General features: G+C 44.5%; 1 protein-coding gene across 1 annotated transcript in view; it reads left to right on the top strand.

The window, feature by feature from the left end:
- The first annotated feature begins 3,412 nt into the window (after positions 1-3,412).
- The window catches only part of LOC148032714 (cilia- and flagella-associated protein 52-like), a 92,176-nt gene continuing 75,381 nt past the window's right edge, over positions 3,413-20,207 (top strand). Inside the window, exons 1-2 of the mRNA XM_087683353.1 lie at positions 3,413-3,672; positions 11,624-11,719. Of these exons, the coding sequence (XP_087539479.1) occupies positions 3,544-3,672; positions 11,624-11,719 (225 nt within the window). The 5' untranslated portion in view covers positions 3,413-3,543. The remainder of the gene's footprint in view (positions 3,673-11,623; positions 11,720-20,207) is intronic.

Below are 20,207 nucleotides of genomic sequence, written 5' to 3'. Positions count from 1 at the left end.
AGAGGTTAATGACTATGTGTTATAGAAGCGAGTAAAGAAATGAGAGGATACTACTACTAAGCTTCATACCTATCCAAAGAAATCAAATGGAATGTTACCAAAACTCTTCTCACCATTCATAAGTAGGGAGACCAAATAACGAGGACTCATGAAGTGGTTGTAGATATTGATCTCATACACATACGCATACGCATGTGTGCACACATGCGCACACGCACGCACACACACACGCACACACACACACACAAGAGAGAGAGAGAGAGAGAGAGAGAGAGAGAGAGAGAGAGAGAGAGAGAGAGAGAGAGAGAGAGAGAGAGAGAGAGAGAGAGTGTGTGTGTGTGTGTGTGTGTGTGTGTGCGCGCGCGCATACGTGCATGTGGGGTTGAAGACATGTACATCTGCATATAGTGGGTCTACCATGTGCCTCAAAAGGCATTATGCTACAAGGTGATCCCAAGAACATGGGAATCTACCCAATCTCATGTTATAATGTATATGTGCAATTGCATATTTTGTAAGAAATTTGTGGATAACATTCAAAGGCTAAACTTGCTTTGCTATGGAGGTGTCAAAGACATGACAACAAAAGTGCAAGAGGAGGTACAAAATGAAATTTAAACAAGGAAGGATGAAGATAAACAATGTATATATGATAGATGCTATTTTTTCTCTAGTTAATGAAGCTACATTACAAAAGATTGAATCTCATACACAACTAGGAGGCCTTCCTAATGGGTGGCATGAAGAAATATAGGAGGACTAGAGGATGAAGATTGCTAAGATTTTTTGGAGTCATACATGATACCGTGGCACATTGCCAAATAAGGGAATGACAAGCAACCTTGGATTTTGGAGATGTACAAGATAGAATTGAAGTCCTAAAACAATCAAAATGTTTTAAGGGAGCCAAACTATGGATCAAGAATGCATTCACACTAACACAACTTGAAGAACGACAAAGTGAGATCACCAAAATGAAGTCAACTAGAAAAGAGGTCAAATGTGTTGTTTATCGAGGTGGCAAAGCCATTACTGAAGAGTTCAAAAAACCTAAGCATTAGGCTACTTTAGGGTCTGAACCTATATAGTACCTCTTGTAGCCTTAGTAGTTCTTGTTCATTCATGCCAATGGCACCCTAAAGTGGATTGTATATAAATATTCAATTTGTCATTTTGTCGTGTGCAGCTTTGAGGCAACTTGGAGAATGTTAATATCACTTTCTCTAAATCATTTAGTTGCTTTCAATCTACTCCTACAATTAAAGCACTAAAAGTATTGAGGACTATGCTTTGGTAGCCATTAGAGGAAGTCATGGAATGGTATAGCTTTGAGATTTTTACATGGTGGGATTTATGTTGGATAAGCTTGAACCTAAATGGAAATCTTCTATATTGAATTAGCATAATTGTGATCACTATTGAATTAGTGTTTGTATCTTTCATATCTAGATGTCATCTTACATTCATATTTTAATCATTGAAGATCATTTAGCCACTCGTGAGGTGTTACTAATCCATTTGTTTTAATGAGTTAAATTTGGGTGTCACTAATCCATTGATTTTAATGAGTTAATTTTGGGGTTTCTTCTTTGTAGTGATCCACATATCCATGGATATATGCATACATGGCATTGAACATGAATACAAACCTAATATGCGCCTTCAAATCTATACATACATTCGAAATCTACCCACATAGACACATCAATCTATGTATACCACACCCACCATAAAAACAATCACCCTATATGTGCATATGACCTACATATTTGTGCCACCTCAAAAACTTTAGCAACTTTGAAACCTTTAACTAACACACACACACACACACACACACACACACACATGTGATTAAAAAATTTATTTCACACTCAACTTCTACCTCTTGCATGAATCCATATGTGTTAGCACCTCACATGGTCTCTTTTGTATGGATCAAAGAATAGCCTATGGTTGTGACATGTCTTCGTGTATGGCAATAAGCATATCATACAGCTATAACATTACATTAACATAATTATTAATGCATGGAATATTTGTTATTTGACACTTTAGGTGACCCTAAAAGGACGTTTGAATAATTATATGTAACATGCATATATGCAGATGGATATGTGCAAAATTGATGTATTGGTCATTTTGCTCAAGTCCCCTTCCCCTTCCCCTAACCCTCTTCTCACCTTTCCGCACTTTGTACTTTAATCAAATCACTATTTGTGTATATGGAATGTGAAAGAGAAGTTTGGAACTTTGAACATATAAGATACACATGGACACATACTTTTTTGTGAAATCCATATCCATACATATGCACACATTGAAAGTGCATGTGCACTTGTGTGCATGCACACACCCATGCACATTCTCTCCTATAATTTAAGTCTTGCTTTATTTACATTGAATTATGGGGAGCCACACCAATCCTTGAACCCTTGGAAAACACACAAGCATACACATGCACACTCTTACGAGGCATGCCATTTGTTGCATGCAAAGCACGACATCTGTCCTTTTTTTTGTAAGCAAAGCAAAAACATTGAGTGATGGATAGAGAGGTATGAAATATATTAGGAAGGTGTCACACGATGTTAGCTTTGCAAATAAATTGTGAGCAAAGCAAGTATGACTCATTGCTACATTTAGAGTTCGTGTCAACCTTGGCATCTTTCATGCCTACTGCTTACTGTTGTTTTCAAAGGGGCTCCTCTATATTGCTTAATCTAACCATATCAAATAAAGCAAATTCTCTTGTTTTGTCGTAGCAACTTTAAGGGGAATCCAAGGCAAGGTGTGTTGATTCGCTAGCTACATGTTGGCAACAAGTCGATAGCTAATTGCTATAAGAATTCAATTTATTTATATTGTGTAATATAAATGTTGAGGATAACGACCATTTTGTTCTTTTCTTTTGACGCACAACCAAAGAACAAAAAGAATTCTTCTAGAGTCTTTGGTCCGATAGAGGCTTTATTGAGGTGAGAAATTGTGTAACAGAAGGCATTTCACCTTGAGGTGTGTACCTTGAGGGGTGTGTCTGAGCAAAGGGAAACATGTGACATGAGTATTTTTCTTTGCTCACAAAAAATGCGAAGCTAGTGAGATGCAGCCTCTCTAAAACACCAACTAGGCGCTCCGCGCCTAGACTCGCCCCGACGGCGGGCACGATTTTTGCGGGGGAATGGGTGTTGGACGCGTGGCACCCGCCCCCGCATTCTCTTTCTTTTTTGTGGGGGAGGTGGGGGGCTGCCATGTGGCACCCGTCCCCCACCTCTCCTTAACTAATAATATAGAATATAGATGTAATGTAATGGGCCCAGCTAGTTATGCAATTAAGGTGCCAAGCTATTTATGCTCTTAATGTGACAATCGATCGGCGATTACATTTCATAGGATATACTTTCGTGAAGAACTGGGTGGGAAAAAGAAACTGCCGTCTTCGAAAGAGGGGTGACGAAAACGTAGTGGGGTGGTCTGCATGAGACGCGCATACACAGGCACAGGAGAGAGAGAGAGAGAGAGAGAGAGGTATTACTGTAGCGGCGGATGGCTCGTCCTCTTCCTCTCGGCAGCGTCATCGGCTTTAATGGAACAGTTCCCGGAGGTCTCGATCTTCTGCAGGATTGCTCGACCCTAGTTTACGCCCTCGGCACATGTGTTGTCCTGCGCCACAAGGTACACTTTCTCCTGCTCCTTCTACCAATCTTTTGTTGTCCAAAGCAAGTACTTTTTGGTACTGGCCCCGCAGAGGGCAGACAACGGTGTTCTTGTTCTCTCAGCTACCGTTTCTCAGGAATTAGATATGCAAGGCTCCACGAACACAGTACAAGCCAATATGGCCGTAACTGCTCACAGCGTAAAAGATTTATCAGCATGCGCAGTCGGAAAATGCAGGAGTTTGAAATCAGTAACATTGGTTAACTCAAGCAGCATCACATACACGAGACCATTTTAGATTTTGTGCATGGGCATGGTTTTATACGTGAATGGAGTATTCGAAGTCAGGCCGTGGAAGGAAATGCTATGGTCTTATGCTTCTGAATTGATGACGACCTGAGAGGGGATGCATAGGACGAGACATTTTTTCTTGTGGTGTTGTTGCTCCTTCATAGAGCTGTACAGCAATTCAAAGTAAAGGATTGTGCTCATAGGCCATACAATACTTAACAGCTATTGTTTCAATTGCAGGATAAAACGAGTGTGGAAAATAATAAAGATACAACGGAAGTAGTAGGCGAGCAAGTCTGCTGTCTCACATTGGTGAGATCAGGGTTGAAACATGCTGCCTAGTGATGCTGCAAAGTCATATGAGCAGAAAGGCAGAAGGAAGAGAAAGAGAAAGGTGACGAGGGCTAAGATATGGGGATTACTGAGAAGGAATGGCACTGGAGCTTTAGGGAAAGCAGGGCATAAACAGGAAGCATGCAGATAGGCAGTTGTGAAGAGTTGCTATTGATAATAGGGTAATAAGTTAACAAATACTGTGTGATTGACCTGCTCTTTACGTATGAAAGGAAAATCTCAGCCACAACATAAAATCACACAATTCAAGTGTGCTACCACACATGGTAGATATATTGCTCTTATCAGAGGGACCTCCTGCACAACTGTTAATGTACATGGGTGGAGGGTGCAGTGGGTGATGACAATGATGCAAATTTGTGTAGTTGGTTCGACAATATGTGTGCCTAACTGGTCTGGTGGTCTGTATATTGCCTACTATGTCACTTGATATTGACTAACTGATTTAACTTCCTTGACTGTCTGGTTTTGCAAAGATGCATCCTTTTCTCTATGCAACTTTCGTGTTCCTGTTTCTTCTTCAATTTCATCTGCATCGAGTTTAGAGTTTCCTTTGTGAGATCCTATGGTGTAAAGGGCTTGATCAGATTGTGAGTAAGGTTGGGAGCTAAGTTTTTTCTTGGGCGGTTCAGTAAAAATGAACTAATTATAATCTTAAATGAAAATCAAGAAATTACAGGAGCTTGATGGCATGGCTGGAGTTTCTGTCTTTCTTTTTTTTGGTTCCTCACCCTTCTTTTTTCTAAGCCAACTGACAATGTCATTTTGATACTTTGGTCTGAAAGGGACCGTTTCAAAATGCTTTGAATTCTGCCCGGGTCTTTAGACCTTGCCAAAAGCAAGTTTATTAATAGATTGAATGCTATTCAATTGAGAGGCTCTGTACTGATTAGACACTTCAAACAGACCTCAAGTGAACGCAAAATGAAAACAGCGATGCTCTTCTCGGCCACCCATCTCATAATTTTTGTTGTTCAAAATCAATGGTAGACTAGTTTGAGGCGAGATATTATATGAGAGTCATAAAGGGGAAGGAGAGGTGGGGAAAGATCAAGGATTATTCAGCCTTGACTTTGAGAAGCTTTGCATGATATTCTTTCTCATAGATCAGTGAGTTGGTTGTCCTTGAATGAAGTGTTAGAGACTTTGTTGATATATGTTGCAGGAATTGTTCCATACAGTTGGCAGAAAGGTCAATCTTCATAATGGAGGTGGGAAAATTATTGTCACTGTTTCATTTTCAGATACATTGTTCCTAGAATGTGGTGTCTGATGCTTATATCCTTGTGGTAAGTGACTCTCACCATGGATACCAATCGGATCTTACCAAAATGAAGGATTTCTGCGCTATTGACAATGATTTCAGCAGGTCTAGGAAAACTTAGCAGCAGGGAGATCCTATGCCTCCTTATATCATTAAGGAGGGTTTTTAAATGAAGCAAAAACAATTATATGTTGTAAAAGGCTTCCACAAGATAGGGGAGCATAAGGAGACACAAAGGCAATGCATATGGGACTGCCCAAGGACTGAGGAGGTTTGGAGGAGAGCCCTTAGAATGGTATTTCATGGCATTGCAGACTCTATGATTGCCATGTGGGGTTGGGTCAGGTCGAGCTAGTGGATATGAGGATGTATAGGGGTGTCATGCCTATCTTGTGTCAGGGTAACTTGTCTTAGTAGGGTTTTCATGCTGTAAAAGGCTTCCACAAGATAGGGGAGCATAAGGAGACACAAAGGCAATGCATATGGGATTGCCCAAGGACTCAAGAGGTTTGGAGCAGAGCCCTTAGAATGGTATTTCATGGCATTGTAGACTCTACGATTGTCATGTGGGGTTGGGTCGAGCTAGTGTCAGGGTAACTTGTCTTAGTAGGGTTTTCATGCTAGATTTCTTATAGATAATGTGGACCTAGGGCATTGTCATAGATGGGAGCTCATAGCTAGTATGATTGCTTGGTACATATGGACAGCAAGATGTTGCCATGCTATTGAGTTTTGGATATATCATTGTAGAGACTCACTAGAAGATTTGATAGAGATTGTGCATGCTCTTCATGGGAGAGGATACAGGGTAGTTCGGAGATTGTGAGAGGAGGAGAGAGGCTTTTCTTAGAACATGGGATTCTGACACTTTCTTTGTTTTCTAGACCCACATAGTTTGGCATTATAGGCCTCCTGATTGGTTATTCATTCAAGCCTTCTTGTAGAATTCCTTGATATGGAAGTCCCTTACGAGGTTTCTTTGAACTTGGTATTTTACCTCGGGATGTTTTGATCCAAGGGGTATTATTAATAGAATATTTTCTCTTCTTTGGGCAGAAAAAGACTTCAATAAGACAAATAGGATGAATGCAGATAATAGAGGGCTATTGTCACTATTTAGATTTTTGAGAGTCACTTCTTTTGGCCTAAAGGATATTGGGCCTTTGTTAGCGGATCTATGAGTTTCCAAAAGGTAAATAAGATAGACAAACGGCTCCAAGGTTACTATGGGCACTTCTAACACCTTTCTAAACTTTGTAAGGGTCTTAATGTTAGGCGAAAAAAGGTGTACTACACATTACACCTTCATTAGAATTTAGCTCGTTAAATGGCCCCCAAAACTCAAATGTACTTAGTGTGTTTCAGTGTCCCATAAGCAAACTCCCTACTTTTTGGTTGGTTTCTCATCTTCAAATAATTAGTGTGCTAGGACAATTGCATCCCAGTTTATCCCTAGTTCATCATCACGTGGCTGCCAGCTCCTCCTCATGCTGCTGCCCACTCATTCCTCATCACCTCCAGCTGCTTCTGAGGACATCCTTGATTTGCCCTTCCATCCTTGCTAAACTATGTTTGTCTCCAACCAGCCCCTGCCACCATCAATGCAAACTTGTGTTTTTGTTGTTCAGCTGATGTTGCCTGACTGCTGGTCATCATTTGCAGCAGGTGGTTTTTGTGTTTTCAACACTTTTCTTCATGAGCCTCTACTCCGACTGGTGGTTATTGCACTAAAGATCCATCTCCAATGGGTGACATACATTGACACCTCCCTCAGCCTACTGCCCCTGCAAGAGCCAGTAGCTATTGGACAACTCTATCCTTGAGTTCTATACATTTTCATTCATTTGTTCATTCATTAGTCAATTATCTTCATTTTGCATTTTTGCGTTAGTATTGGAGTTCATTGTGTTTTAGTTATGGTTGTACACTCTATGTTTTCTTTTGTAAACCCTAATGTATCCCCACGCTTATTATGGGTTTTATAATGGAATCGCCAAGTTACTGAATAAAAGTGAATCTATATGAACTATTGTGGATAAGCTAGATGGATTTGGGTGGCCTGGTGTGCAGAAAATGCAGCTACCAGTAGTTTGAGGATAATGTGGCAGCAAGTTGGCAGTAGGTGGAGCAGTTGCCAGCAGGTGGAGAAAGCATAGGAGCAAGGGTATTGGGTAGCAACTATGTGGGATCCAGGATGCTGAGTGGTTGGACAGATCCCCTATTTATAGACACATAACCCAACCAAATGTCTTAAGTGGTGCATTTAATATGGGTGCTTGGACACTTTGGGTGCATTTAATATGGGCAGCCGAACACTTTCAAGTTTTGGCACATTTAATATTCATGTTTTGGGGAGATCCCCCCCCCCCCCCCCCCAAGTATTCAATGATTGGTCCAAAATTGGACTTGTATGTGTGAAATCATGGATTTAGATATTGGGTTTGAACCATGAGATGATTAAGATGCGAGGCAAAAAATGTCATCGTGAATGAATCCAATAACTTTGATTTGTGACTAAGTCCACTCAATCACTTATTGAAAAGCAAGTTTGCAGGCTAGATTTTTGAATCTTGTCTAAGACCTAAAAAGATGCGAGGCAAAAAATGTCATTGTGAATGAATCCAATAACTTTGATTTGTGACTAAGTCCACTCAATCACTTATTGAAAAGCAAGTTTGCAGGCCAGATTTTTGAATCTTGTCTAAGACCTAAAAAGAACTTTTGCTGCCATTTCTGAAGATGTAGTCCAAACTAATGCACCTCAATCCCAGGATTCTAGATATGTAGCTCCTTTAAAATTCAACATCATTGTGCTCTCATCAGTTGCATTGTCTCACATGACAACAAACAGTGCTTTGGGGTGTCTAGGTGTTGTTGTGGGCAATGCCGGTACACTCCATTTTGTTGCATCTGAACCAACCAACCACCTACTACTATGCCCCATGAGCCACAAGCCATAGGAAATATGAAACCCTCTTCAGTCACTAGCTTCCCTTAGGCAGCTCTAGAAAGTGTGTTCGAAGGGGTCCATGATGCTGTTTTTTGCTCTGTCTTTGTGTCTGCTATGGTTGGGAGGACAAATGCACTGATACTGTAAGAGAAGGAGAGACTGGTATGAGAGGAATTTATCTTCCAAATCTAGGGACATGATCCCTGTGTTGGGGATAAAGGTGCTTGTGCCTAGCTGCCCGTGTATTAGTTACATTGATAGTACCCGCACACCTACACACCTGTACGTTGCAGGTGGCGGGCATCCATCAGTGTCACTTCATTCTTTATTCTTTTAGTGACATTTTTATAAAGGGAAGGCCGGTCACACATTGGGATGGTTGGAGTTCCCACAACTTGTGTCTCTCTCTGTCTTGCTCTTGCTTCTTCCACCATAGCTCTTGCCTCCGCTCCGTGCTTTCACTTCAGGGCTCACCTCCCTTCAACTGGTATTAGAGCCATTGCACTTGCATTGAGGAGCTCAACCTAACATTGCTTCAGCTTGCATTCGAAGATTTCTTCATTGGCAGCCATGGCTTCTCATTCGAAGGTATGCTTTTGATACTCCGTGTCTTCTAGGATATTTCCAGCTGCATTGGACCTCTTCCAGGCCTTCCTTGGCAACCCTTGGAGATTGCCTTGCTCCCCATTTGCCCCATTCCACCCAATAGAGGCAGCAGGAGTGGCCAGCAATTCAGCGTGAATTGTGCCTGTTTGCTGCCCCTCTTCCTTGATCAGTATGCATCACCCTACCTCATCTCCAGCTCTTGGCATTGCTCCAGGCCTTTGGGCAAACACTTGGCATTGTACCCGGCACCTTTAGCATGAGTTTGGGCATTAGTTGGAGCTCTTGGGTTCAGCCATTAGCTCACAGTTTATGACAGTTTGCTATATTACAGTTCTGGACAGCCCTCCACTCATTGTCTCGAGGTCACTTATGCTTCCCGGGATGTCTATTTGATGTCAGATCATTTGGGGATGTTATGTCAATATATTGGAATGCTATGGGACTGATTTGAGCACTCTTTTGCTCAGTTTTACAGAGCCTTTTTATTGCTGTAATAAGCAGGGCTGAATGCTATTTTATTAGTGAAAGTATATGTCTATTGCTCTCAAGTTCTTACTAGTTATTCAAGGTGATGTGCCGATGCTTATGGTTCATGTTACAGGCTTGGTTATGCCCCTGGCTTGCTTTTGAGCTGAGATTGGATCTTTGAATCTTGACATTGGTTGTCATTCACTGTTATGTAAGGTTATTTGACGCTCCAATAAGAGCTTTGCAAGTCACTTGGGTCGGATGCTCTCGAATATATCCTACTTGGATCTTGGATATATGGATGCCTTTCATATGATGTTTTGAGCTTCGTTCGCTCGTCTGGCATTAGACTTTTATTCCAATGGGAGCCCCTACTTAACACTTGGATGTTACATTGAGCATTTGGTTACGCAGTTGAGCTTGAGGGTCTTTTAGTGAGACCATGGGACTTGGTGACATGTACATGCTCTTGTTATGCTTTATGTACGCAGTTGATGCTTAGTGGGTTGAAGTGACATTACTTTTGGGCCGGGACCTATCTCTATCACGATGTTGTCAATGATGTATGCATCTTGTTTGGTTATGTATTGAGCTTCCGTTACATTGCTTGCCTTTAGTTGGTCTCTTTTGTTACACGTGAGACCCCCTCTATGCATGACGGTTATGCCTATGGGATTTATCTCAGTCTGCCACACTGATCCTTTGATAGTTCTCGGTGCCAATTGCTTATTCGCTCACTACTAGTTGGAGCTATTCCTTGGCAGTTGCAATTTGTCTTATATCAGTGATTGCCCATCTTTGTTGTGTTATGCTATTTCCTCTTAATTTTGAGCTTTATCTTTGTTCTTTTTGGAGCAAGGATATAGGCATTGCATGACCCTTATTGAGGCAAAGTGCTTAAAGGCCAATAAAGATTAGTCTTTCAGCAATTGCATTGCAATATTTAGCTGGAAATATTAGCATGGTTCTCCTTTTGTGGTTGTCAGGGGTTTTGCTTGAATTTTCTTGTTATTTGACTGACCATTCCTCTCATTTATGACCCTTACATGTAGAGGTCTTATGGACTTCATTCTCTTAAATGTAGAGGTCTAAATTTATCTTTTTGCCTCCTTTTTTGTTTAATGATTTTTTACTTTATCGACTTAATTTTCTTAAGTGTAGAGATCTAATTTTGTCTTTTCACCTCCTTTTTCATTTAATGGTTTTAACTGATTTTGCTTCTTTAGCTTATTCTTCCACATTTTGGAAGTGTTATCGCTTTTTGTCACACAATAGTCCTATACTTTGTATGCCCTCTCTTTACATGGAAGGACCATAACCCAATCTTTGGCTCTTGTTTTCTCCCAGCTTCCCTCTCACTTAATGCTCTCTTTATGAATTAATGATCTTCCGTAGTTTCATTGTGTGTGTGTGTCTCTCTCTCCCCTCAAACACGCATTTCTCAACTCCTTTGTGTGCTAACAGTGTTGTTGTGTGCTTGAAACTTGTTTACATTGCCTTGTATGCTTTCACATCCACATTAACTGCACCCCATAGCTTTTTTGCCAGAAGTGGGCATAAGATTTAAGTTCTTACAGCACTGGATATATAGCTCCATTATGCTTTCTGTCTTCTAAATCAAGTATTTTAATCAGCTATGCTAGTTGGCGTTTTTTTGTATTCTTGAATCTTTTGATATTTGCCACAGGATGCTTTTCAGATCAATTGCTGTCTGCATCTTTGCCTTTTAACAAGAATTAGGAGTGAAACTTTGTAAACACTGCATATGAATCCTTCTGTTGCATTGGATAGAGACCATACTTAAGTTTGCAAGTCTTCATGGCTTCAACTATTGCTTGTATCAGCAAATAAACAGTTGGTGTTTTGATGCATCAAGGTTGTGCACACATTTATCTTAAATGATTTGTCTGCTTTTGATTCTACTCGTCGGCAGTCCAAGTGGCAAGTCCTGCCCTTGAGATACAGCCCAAGGCTGTTGGCATGTTACTTCTAAATTGATGTTTTTTAAAAGCTTCAAAATCATTCTTTGGTTTCAGGAGGATAACAAATCTCAAGAGTTTTTGGAAGGCCATAACAATAAAGTATCATGCTTATGCTTGTCTCAAAACGGTCAATATTTGGCAACTGGACAGGTTCAATTTCCTCTCTGTATCTCTGTTAAAGTTCATCTGGAGCCAGTCTTTATATGGAAGCAAATAAACTCATTGTTTGTTGATTGTTTTATTTGCCTTTGTACTAATTGGTTTACCTGCTTCTCAAGCACGGTAAACTTATTATTCTAAATTTCATAAAGAAAAGATATTAATTTGTTGAGAATTTTTTTTTCTCCTGCCTGCTAAACATGCAAGTCCAATAGGTGCTAATATCTGTTAGTGGCACAGCAGTGAGCACCCTGAGAGAGCTCCCGCCAAACTGACTGTTGCCCCCTGCTGCATTGACATCTGTCTGCAGTGTGCAGCTCTCAACCCCTGGGCCCTTGCGACCTCCACCTTGCTTGCCTCACAACCTCCTCCCTTCCTTTGTGCTGTCCTCTCCTTAATCCCTCCTCCTTTCAATGCTTCTCTTCCTCCCGTATCCTATTACAGTTAGCATGCTGCCTGTGCCCTGCTGCATATCCCACCTTCCTCCTGCCAATCTCCTCCTTGATCATGTTGCTCTTCCCATTGCTTCATACAGCAGCGCCGTGCTGCCACATCCCTGGTTCTCATCATATTGCTACCTTCTTAGTTGTGCCTCCTTGCTGCCCCCTTCTGCAGTTGCCTTAACCTTGCGCCAAGTCAAGAACCTTGTGTGTTATCCTTGGCAGGAGCAACTCCAATGAATATGGGCTAAGGAGTATTATAAGGAGACCACTGTCTTCAGACAAGTTATTTGACATTCACGATCCTGTGCCAAGCTTCGGGTTGGCTTCACTCCACCCTTTGCATTCGTATCTCGCACATTATCAAGGGCATGCTAATGGAGCAGGCCATGTTCATGGTCAAGCTCACTTCAGTGGAGGCCACACAGTTCTCTAGTGGTCTCTTGGAAGGAAGACATGTACTAGGTCCCTTGGGGTAGCGGCTTTATATCTCAAACTTATAGCACTATCACCAGTTTCCTCAGCATCCAGTTACTCCTCTTCCCAAGGCTCACACTGAGTATTGTCATTCAGTGGAGGACTTTGGTTACCTTTTTGGGTCTATGTTACTTCCCTGTTTTGCAGATGTGGTGATTGGGGTAGGGGTGACAAAGGCTCACAGCTGAGTATTCCATTTGGTGGAGGAATTTGGTCACCTTTTTGGGTCTATATTGCTTCCCTCTTCCCCAGACTGACAGCTGAGTATCACCATTTGCTGGAGGACTTGGTCACCTTTTTGGGTCTACGTCGCTTCTTTCTTTTGCAGATGTAGTGATTGGTGTAGGGGTGATGAAGGTTTGGTTTGTAGTCATAAGTACCAAAAGGATTCTTATGGCTATTGAGATAGTGGCAAGAAATGCAATAGTTTATGAGACAGTCATTGTCATTGGGCAGCCCAACCAGGTCTACGTTGCCACAAGTTTGGCCATCAAGTAGTGGAGTGTACTCGGTTTGGACAGGAGCCTACCACTCAGCAAGAGCTTACTTCCTAGATACACCAATACTATTGCAAAGGATGATGATGGGTGCACTAGAGTCTAGCGTCATTGGGGAATGATAGAACAAGAAGTTAGACTCGACAGCCGAGTGCTATGACTATGGGTGTCACGGGGATGCAAAATTTTTGAGATGCTTTGCTCTTGCTAGTAAAATTTGATTAATTTAATAATCAAACATGTGTGCAATGTTGTAAGGCACATGTGTTGCACACGACAATTATTTCATGGTAATAGGCCAAGGACCTTGAGGAGGTAGTGGGTGTCAAAGGCAAAAGTTGTGACAAGTTATGCTAGCTGGGTTTTGGATGTCAGTTGGTGTCAGTTTGGCCCTAGGATAGTTATTTGGCCATTAAGTGTCAGTGGTGACACTAGTGACTAGGCATTAATTAATTAATTAATGCCAGTCTAAGGGTTAATGAAGGTTGGAGACCACTTGGAGTTGTAAATGGCCTAGCCCATTAAATTGTGGATGTGCATTTTTATTTTTGGGTAGGGTCAAAAGGGCTGAAATTAATTTTCAGAATTAATTAATTACGAAAATTACTTCATTGCCTGAAAATTGCCGGAAAATGGGATTAAGGGGCAATTGGCCCGAATTGCTTGCTGATTGGTTGTGAGTCGTGGCAACAAGGGGCTTTTGGATCAGCAGAGGAGATTGTGAAATCTCAGTTGTACTCCATCCAATAGCAATACAAATTAAAGAAATACCACAAGGGGTGCCAGTTTTGGGGCCAACTCGGTATCCAATATCCAAGATTATTATGGTAAATGTCTGCCTTTTAATTTATATTCACTTTCTAATTGCTGTAATTAAGTGCTTAATAAGGTTTTGCCATCCTCTCCAAGAAGGAAGGCTGGTTTCAATGGGAGGTGCCATGTTTGAATAGCGTACATCATCACAAAGACCAGCTTGGTTTTACCATCAATGGGAGGTCCATTCTTCACTCCTACAGACCACGAACTTTGCATCTCGATGACTTCATTAAGATAGTAGTGTCCTAGTTGTTAGCCTGCTCTTTATCATTCTCAGTCTGTCATCTCCTGGTTGTGAGCTCCTGTCAGAGTCTGACAGGAGACAGAGGAACTCTGTCAGTTCGTTTAGAGGCTGTCCTTGTCAGTTTGCAGCTTCTGGGTGTCATACAGCCCAAACTGGGCTGTTTTTCTGCAGTCGGCCCATTTTCTGGGCAGGTCGGCCAGATCTGGCCAGGTCGGCCAGATTTGGCAGGTTGGCCAGTTTTCTGGCCTGGGGGCTATATATAGCAGCCCCCCCAGTCATTCCAGCATTGTGCTCTGCAGGTTCAGCACTGCCTCCTCCATCTCCGTCTCCGGCATTGGTGCTGCCATTGCTTCTAGTCTGTTCTGGTCCCCTCATTGACGCTCTGGGCTGCGTGCAGGGACTGCTCTGTCCATTTCAGTGTATTCAGCATTCATCTCAGTCAGTGCAGACTTTCTTCCTTCATTCTCTCCTTTCTCTCTCCTCTCCTCTGTGTTCGTGTTCTTCTTCTGTTGCGCACTCTCACATGGTATCATCGCCTGAATGAGAGCACGGAGGACATACCCTCAGGAGTGAGATACCTTACAGCTGCTGCCATTTGATCAACAACTGCCAGGCGACTTCTTCAGGAGGCCCTTCAGCCTGCGTTTTGCTGCCCACGCTGCCTGCAGAGGCTGCCACGTCATCCAGCGACGCAGAAACCCTGCGTTTTCCACCAGGCTGTCCCTCCTTCTGCTGGGCGACCTCACTACAGGCTGCGTTTTGCTGTTCTGCTGGTCGCTTCCACTCCAGGCAGCACATTTCCTGCTGGCGACTTCTTTCCGGGCTATCTCCTGGTGCTGGTGGTCTCTCTTCTGGTGATCGACATCAGTTATCTTTGCATTTTGCAGATCCAGGTGTTTGTAAGCACTCTCTGCCTGCGTCTTGGTGGTTGGTGACCACATTGCTGGTCCTATTTCGACAGCGGCACAACTTTCTTTGGTATTTTGCAGATTGGAAGATGTCTTACCAGTTTTCAGGCTTTGATGACTCAGAAGATGAACTTCTTTCTCATCATTCCTCTGAGCGGAGGCGGGATTATCATGAGGTTCGACGTCGGGAAGAACCTCCTCGCACTCGTCCTTCTTCAGTCCATGCATCTCAGAGGGTTCCATCTACCGCGAAGGTTTCTTCAGTGAAGACTGCTTCAGATGTGCGGATGCCTTCCTTGATTCCCTCTATTCAGGTGCCGATTCTCCCTTCCTTTCCGAAGGAAGATAAGTTGGATGGTTCCAACTACTCCCTATGGTCATGCAAGGTGGCCTGCATCCTCGATACCTTTGACCTTTGGGAGCTTGTTTCTTCACCCATCGACCGTCCCCCCGTGGATTCGTCCGATGGCACCTCTATGGACCGTGCAGCCTTATGGGATAGGCTCAACTCTCGAGCCCGTTCCTTTCTTTTTATGAGACTCCATGATTCTGTTCTTGTACATGTTCACAGGTTACAGACCGCAGTGGAAGTGTGGAAGAAGCTTGCGTCTTTGTATCAACACAAGACATTTGCCCACAAGATTTCCTTGGAGAAGAAGTTGCGGATGCTCAGTCTTGATGGTTCTCCTTCCATGAAGGAGCACATCACGAAGATGGAGGATATGCGAGGCGAGCTAGCCTCTCTTGGTCGTCTGATATCGTCTGAGGATATGGCGATGATTCTGTTGACTCAGCTGCCATCACCTGGTTATGATGTCTTCTACACCAGCCTCATCACTTCAAGGACCCGTGAGACACTCCTATGGGAGGAACTTTCCCCGCTTGTCTTGGAGCATGACGAGCGACTCACAGAGGTGGGAGCCAGTGGCTCCACCAAGGCATTTACAGCCGGCACAGGTGGCGGCAAGAAGAAGAAACAAAAGAAGGAGAAGGCCAAGGACAAGAAGGAGGAGGACAAGAAGGATGCGAAGGAGAAGAAGCCCAAGTGTCCCCATTGTGGGAAGGGCACTCATCCTGAGGAGAAGTGTTGGCAGAAGTATCCCTATTTGAAGCCTAAGGAGAAGGACTCGAAGGCGGTCCCAGCCACAACAGAATCTACGTTTGTGCATGTTTTTGTTGAGGAGGATACAGCCCTAGCTTCTACCACATAGGAGAAGCCGTGGCTCGTCGACAGTGGAGCATCTTCACATATGACCTTCCGTCAGGATTGGCTTCAGGATCTACGTTCCAGAGGGGGTACCGTCACCATTGGTGACAATTCTACAGTCCCTGTTCGAGGCGTGGGGACTTTACCTATGTTTTCTGACAGGCGGTCTTCCTCCGCCCAAGTTCTCTATGTTCCTGATTTGGGTTTTAACCTATTATCTGTGCATGGCCTTACTCAGCTTGGTACCCGAGTCATTTTTACGCAGGATGCAGTCACAGTGGAGGATGCTTCTACAGGTGATGCTCTTTGGACAGGTACACAGGAGGGTGGGCTTTATACGCTCACAGCCTTGGCTGCGCGGACTTCCCATGAGCTTGGGCTGCTTTGGCATGCTCGGTATGGTCATTTGAACCTCGATTCTCTTCGCCGGGCTTCTAGGAGGAAGATGGTGGAGGGACTTCCTGATTTCCCTCCTCTTCATACTTTGTGCCCTAGCTGCTTGAGGGGCAAGCAGCATCGGCAGCCTCACTCGCAGGTTGCCTCAAGGAGGGCTACTTCTCCGCTTGAGTTGGTTCACACCGACCTTTGCGGACCTATAGGCACGGCCTCCCTTGGGAAAGCCAGGTATTTGATGCTGATTGTGGACGACTTTAGTCGTTATGTGTGGCCTTATTTCTTGGAATACAAGAGCGAGGCGTACTCCCGTTTCTGTGAGTGGCAGGTGTTTGTGGAGACCCAAACAACTTCCAAGGTTCGTGGCGTTCGAGCTGATCACGGTGGCAAGTGAAAAGTTCACATTTTCTCTCAGTTTTGCAGGGATCATGGTATTCGGGTGGAGTATTCCCATCCGAACACACCATCAGAGAATGGTGTGGTGGAGCGTGCGAATCGGACCATGGTGGAGATGGCCCGATCTATGCTGGAGCATAGGAGTCTTCCTCATTTCCTTTGGGGTGAGGCGGTGGCTACAGCGGTGCATATTCGCAACCGCTCTCCGACTTCAGCTTTACAGGACATGACTCCTTATGAGGCTTTCTTTGGCAAGAAGCCTTCCGTGTCCCATTTTCGCATCTTTGGGTGCGATGCTTTTGTCCATGTGGACAAGAAGAAGAGGAAGACGAAGTTCGACTCTAAGTCGCGGAAGCTTATCTTCGTGGGTTATAGTACGACCACAAAGGGATATCGGCTCTACGATCCGACGACGCGGAAGGTTGAGGTGAGCAGGGATGTGATCTTTGATGAGGCTTCGGCCTCTGAGGATCCGATTGATGGTTCCATTACAGATGTTTCTTTGTCATCGACGGACCCCCCCCCCCCCCCCCAAACCTTCTCTCCCCCACCTTCTCTCCCTTCACTTCCTTCCAGGATACCCCTTAGCACCCCCCCTATTCCTCCTCCTTCGGCTTCCCTTTCCCCTTTGATGGATGTGACTTCGTCTTCTACGAGCTCTTCCACCACCACTTCGGGATCTTCCCGGGATACACAGCCTTCTTCTGATGCGGAGGATCTACCTTCACTCGGTGAGGGGGAGTCCCTCTCCGATTTGGGTGCTTTGCAGGTTTCGGAGATCCCTCGGTCTCTCTCACAGCAGCAGGAGTCTCTCAGGATTCCTTTATGGTATAGCCGGCTCATGCAGGATTCAGGTGTTACTCACTTTCTTGCTTCTTCTACAGGTCCACGTCGATCAGCACGTTTACAGGCCCAGCGGGATAGTTCACTATGTGTGAACTATGCTCTTATGTCACAGATTCTTCAGGATTCCGAGCCTCCCACTGTGGAGGAGGCTCTTGCACAGGATATTTGGAGACAGGCTATGCAGGTCGAGCTCAATTCCATCGAGCGAAACCATACATGGGAGCTTGTTCCGCGTCCCGCAAAACGGAAGGTGATAGGTGTGAAATGGGTCTTTAAGACCAAGTATCTTGCAGATGGCTCCTTGGACAAGCATAAGGCTAGGCTTGTTGCCAAGGGTTTTGCACAGCGTGCAGGCTTGGACTACCTCGAGACTTTTGCTCCTTCAGCCAGGATATCCACCATTCGAGTTCTTTTGGCTCTTGCTGCTCACCACTGTTGGCCTGTTTATCAGATGGACGTCAAGTCTACTTTCCTGAATGGCATTCTTGAGGAGGAGATTTATGTTTCACAGCCTCCTGGTTTTCTTGTGCAGGGGAAGGAGGATCATGTCTACAGGCTGCGGAAGGCTCTTTATGGCCTGAAGCAGGCTCCTCGTGCTTGGTACCAGCGGATTGACCGCTTCTTTCTACAGAGTGGCTTTGCGCGCTCCGCTTATGATTCCAACCTCTACTTACGGGTTGTGGATTCTCTTTCAGTGTTCCTTATGTTGTATGTGGATGATCTTATCATTACAGGGAGCGACACTCAGCAGGTGGAGCATACACGGTCCATTCTTCAGCAGGAGCCTGACATGACGGATCTAGGGATCCTTCACTTCTTTCTAGGCCTGGAGATCTATCAGATGGCACAAGGCATTTTTATCTTGCAGCACAGGTACATCTTCGAGCTTCTTTCGGAGTTTGATATGGATGAGTGTCGGCCTATCTCATGCCCCATGGACCCCGAGTCCAAGCTTTTGACAGCTGGAGTTTCCCTTCCAGATCCCACCCGTTACAGGTACCTTGTCGGCTCTCTTATCTGGCTGCTTCACACTCGGCCGGATATCTCTTTTGTGGTGGCTTTATTGTCTTCTTTTATGCAGACTCCTACCCAGGATCACTAGCAGGCGGCCTTGCGGGTTCTTCGCTACCTACAGGGGACTCGATCCTTCGGGATCATGTATGGAGATGGGATTACCCTTTCTGGATGGAGTGATTCTGATTGGGCAGGTGATGTGGATACGAGACGATCCACTACAGGTTATGCTTTCACCCTTGGATCCGGTGCTGTCTCTTGGAGCAGCAAGAAGCAGCCTACAGTGGCACTTTCTTCTACAGAGGCTGAGTATCGGGCCCTATGTTCGACCGCTATGGAGGCAGTTTGGCTCCGTCGCTTACTGGCGGAGATTGGCTTTTCCCAGACCGGACCTACGGAGCTGCGCGTGGATAACCAGAGTGCTCTTGCTCTGGCCAAGAACCTGGTGTTTCATGCTCGCACGAAGCACATTGAGGTTCAATATCACTATGTTCGAGAGCGGATCGTGGATTCGGAGCTGGTGGTGGTCTATTGTCCTACGGCGGCCAATGCAGCTGATCTCTTTACGAAGCCTTTGCCTTAGGCTTCTTTGCTTCATCACATGCGGTTCTTGGGTCTTCAGACTCTCCCAGGATCTGAGAGGGGGTGTTAGCCTGCTCTTTATCATTCTCAGTCTGTCATCTCCTGGTTGTGAGCTCCTGTCAGAGTCTGACAGGAGACAGAGGAACTCTGTCAGTTCGTTTAGAGGCTGTCCTTGTCAGTCTGCAGCTTCTGGGTGTCATACAGCCCAAACTGGGCTGTTTTTCTGCAGTCGGCCCATTTTCTGGGCAGGTCGGCCAGATCTGGCCAAAGTCGGCCAGATCTGGCTGGTCGGCCAAATCTGGCCAGGTCGGCCAGATTTGGCAGGTCGGCCAGTTTTCTGGCCTGGGGGCTATATATAGCAGTCCCCCCCAGTCATTCCAGCATTGTGCTCTGCAAGTTCAGCACTGCCTCCGCCATCTCCGTCTCCGGCATTGGTGCTGCCATTGCTTCCAGTCTGTTCTGGTCCCCTCACTGACGCTCCGGGCTGCGTGTAGGGACTGCTCTGTCCATTTCAGTGTATTCAGCATTCATCTCAGTCAGTGCAGACTTTCTTCCTTCATTCTCTGCTTTCTCTCTCCTCTCCTCTGTGTTCGTGTTCTTCTTCCGTTGCGCACTCTCACACTAGTGAGCTATCCAAGCCGACAACTAGTTCTACTTCA

The sequence above is a fragment of the Lygodium microphyllum genome, chromosome 8 (assembly GCF_053477565.2).
Source record: "Lygodium microphyllum isolate KBCC chromosome 8, Lygodium_microphyllum_v1.1.10, whole genome shotgun sequence".
Lineage (NCBI taxonomy): Eukaryota > Viridiplantae > Streptophyta > Polypodiopsida > Schizaeales > Lygodiaceae > Lygodium > Lygodium microphyllum.
This window is presented reverse-complemented; position numbering and strand designations above follow the sequence as displayed.